This window comes from Nerophis ophidion, linkage group LG29 (genome assembly GCF_033978795.1).
Source record: "Nerophis ophidion isolate RoL-2023_Sa linkage group LG29, RoL_Noph_v1.0, whole genome shotgun sequence".
In the NCBI taxonomy this organism is placed as follows: domain Eukaryota; kingdom Metazoa; phylum Chordata; class Actinopteri; order Syngnathiformes; family Syngnathidae; genus Nerophis; species Nerophis ophidion.
The window spans coordinates 11002123-11005201 of record NC_084639.1 but is presented as its reverse complement, the minus strand read 5'-3'; the positions used below and the strand labels follow the sequence as shown (position 1 = coordinate 11005201).

Genomic DNA, 3079 nt, shown 5'->3' with positions numbered 1-3079 from the left:
TTAATTCAATTTATATCTCATGACACACTATTTGTATGTAATAAGGCTTTTAATTTTTTGCGGCTCCAGTCGCATTTGTTGTTGTATTTTTGGTCCAATATGGCTCTTTCAACATTTTGGGTTGCCGACGCCTGTTTTACAAAGATACAAATAATTGCTATGGCGACATCTAGGACATGTTTAGAACAGCCGTTTCTTTCATTTAAAAATTTGGGCTCATTTTTATACTTAGTAAAAACCTCTGTACGTTTGACACCCCCGCTATAAACTAAATAAGCGGTTGTTTTAGATGCTAAGAGACAATTGCATTACTTGCTACTAATGCTAAGAAACAAGCATTCATCATTTGTGCATTGCTGTTTTTTTTAATTGTGTGAATGAATGAATGTTCAGAGGCAAGTGTCCATAACGGTTTCTATACGGTTTACCGTGGTCTTGGTGAGATATGATGTGATGTACATATATTTGTGCAATAAACTACAGTGACCATGTGTTGCCCAGTGTAATTCATGTAAGGAGCCGTTGCACAAAATGTTTTATTACAAATTTTTGCCTTTTTAGTTTATGACAAATGGCCGTGGAGGATGGAGAGAGTCCCGGAAGAAAAGCGAGAGTTGTGGTGGTGGTGGTGGAGAGGGATCAGGCACTTGACATGCTCACTGGCTGCAGCTCCCACAAGGCCGCAGTCCGTTCTCGTTGCAGGAAGTGCACTTGAGGGCTTTGAAGGAGTCCGTGAAGCAGTTGCGGAACACGGACATCTTGCTGCCATGGCACGTTGGGCAAGGGATGAAGGCGAAGCCCCCGCAGATCTGGCACGTCTGGGGGTGCTGCACCCGCTGGAGGGGGGAAAACACAGTCATGCATGCCTTACTTATATGTGAGTACACCGCCTGATTGGTCAAATGATGAATCAGCCTTGATGAGAATAAATGCATGTGGTTGTAGACGACCACAATGTATCCTGGCAGACATCTTCTAAGACAGGGGTCTCAAACACACGGCCCGCGAGACGTTATTTTGCGGCCTGCACCTTAATATGAAAATTTAATCTTAGTGCGGCCCGCAAGTTTTATATGAATGGCCTGCAAGTTTTATTTTTTTTCCGGGAGGCTTTCAGTTTTCAGTGCCCCTCCAGGGATAATAATTCCCCCAAATTTCAAATAAACAACAATATTAAAGGCCTACTGAAATGAAATTTTCTTATTTAAACGGGAATAGCAGGTCCATTCTATGTGTCATACTTGATAATTTCGTGATATTGCCATATTTTTGCTGAAAGACTTTAGTAGAGAACATCCACGATAAAGTTCGCAACTTTTGGTCGCTAATAGAAAAGCCCTGCCTTTACCGGAAGTATAAGCGCGAGTTGCAGGGCTCCACACATATTCACATTGTTTATAATGGGAGCCACCAGCAGTGAGAGCAATTTGGACCGAGAAAGTGACAATTTCCCCATTAATTTGAGCGAGGAGGAAAGATTTGTGAATTAGGATATTGATAGTTGATACTAATACCCTCCTCCATTCACATCCCATCTCCCCGGATTATAAACAACTCAAATGTACTTCTAATGTATATACTTGTTCTTATGCTATGTGAACTCACTATGTTCTCTGCTGGCTGTACATATCCTACTAAATAAGACCTACACTGTTTCAATGTCCACATTTCTCTGTTGATGCAATTGTTGATGACTGAAGTTCTGATATCAACCAAAGCTCCTCATCCCACCCCCCGGATTGTAAATAATGTAAATAATTCAATGTACATACTATGATGATTAACTTGTGTGATGACTGTATTATGTTGATAGTATATATTTGTACCATGAATTGATTAACGTGGACCCCGACTTAAACAAGTTGAAAAACTTATTCGGGTGTTACCATTTAGTGGTCAATTGTACGGAATATGTACTGTACTGTGCAATCTACTAATAAAAGTATCAATCAATAAATCAATAGTGAAGGAATCGAAAAAGAAAAGAAAAAAAAAGAGACTGCAGTGTGAGCGTTTCAGATGTAATTAGACACATTTACTAGGATAATTCTGGAAGATCCCTTATCTGCTTATTGTTTTAATAGTGTTTTAGTGAGATTTTAAAGATTGTAAAGACATACCTCGAGGTCGGATGGCTGCGGTGAACACATTGTCTCAGAGAGAAGCCGAGGAACCAAGCTCAGAGCTGCTGCTGAACGACGGATAATCCACTGATGTCTTCGGTAAGATATATATCACAATTTCCCTATCCCAAAAAATGCTGGTTGACGTAGAGAAAACATGTTCGCTTGACCGCTCTGCTTTCACAACAAACAAAGAAACACCGGCTGGATGTCGGTGCTAAAGACAGCTGCAATCCCCCGCTTTCCACCAACAGCATTCTTCATTATAGTCTCCATTATTAAATGAACAAATTGCAAAAGATTCAGCAACACAGATGTCCAAAATACTGTGTAATTATTCGGGTAAAAACAGACGACTTTTAGCCGTGTGTGTGCGCAGCGCTAATATTTACTTACAGTCGGTGACGTCACGCGTACACGTCTTCAATCCGCAACGTTTTCAACAAGGAACTCCCGGGAAATTTAAAATTGCAATTTAGTAAACTAAAAAGGCCGTATTGGCATGTGTTGCAATATTAATATTTCATCATTGATATATAAACTATCAGACTGCGTGGTCGGTAGTAGTGGGTTTCAGTAGGCCTTTAAGGGGGCACCGTGGAGGCACTGCCTTTAACGTCCTCTGCAACCTGCACAAACAGCATGCCAGCCCAGCCACATGTTGTATTTGGCTACTGTAGACGCAGTAAGCGACTGCAAAACATAGTTGATCAACAGCTGCACAGGTCACACTGAGGGTGGCCGTATGAACAACTTTAACACTGTTACAAATACGCGCCACACTGTGAACCCACACCAAACAAGAATGACAAACACATTTTGGGAGAACATCCGCACCGTAACACAACATAAACATAACCGAACAAATACCCAGAATCCCATGCAGCCCTAATTATTCCTGGCTACAATATACACCCCCGCCCCCTATTGTAGCCCGGAAGAGTTAGGGCTGCATG

At 41.4% G+C, this 3079-nt stretch overlaps 1 protein-coding gene across 2 annotated transcripts in view; it reads right to left on the bottom strand.

Annotated features, from left to right (window-relative positions):
* Positions 1-524: 524 nt before the first annotated feature.
* The window catches only part of grxcr1a (glutaredoxin and cysteine rich domain containing 1 a), a 26348-nt gene continuing 23793 nt past the window's right edge, over positions 525-3079 (bottom strand). For both annotated transcript variants that reach the window (XM_061891853.1, XM_061891854.1), the window contains exon 4: positions 525-836. In XM_061891853.1, the coding sequence (XP_061747837.1) occupies positions 657-836 (180 nt within the window). In that variant the 3' untranslated portion in view covers positions 525-656. The remainder of the gene's footprint in view (positions 837-3079) is intronic.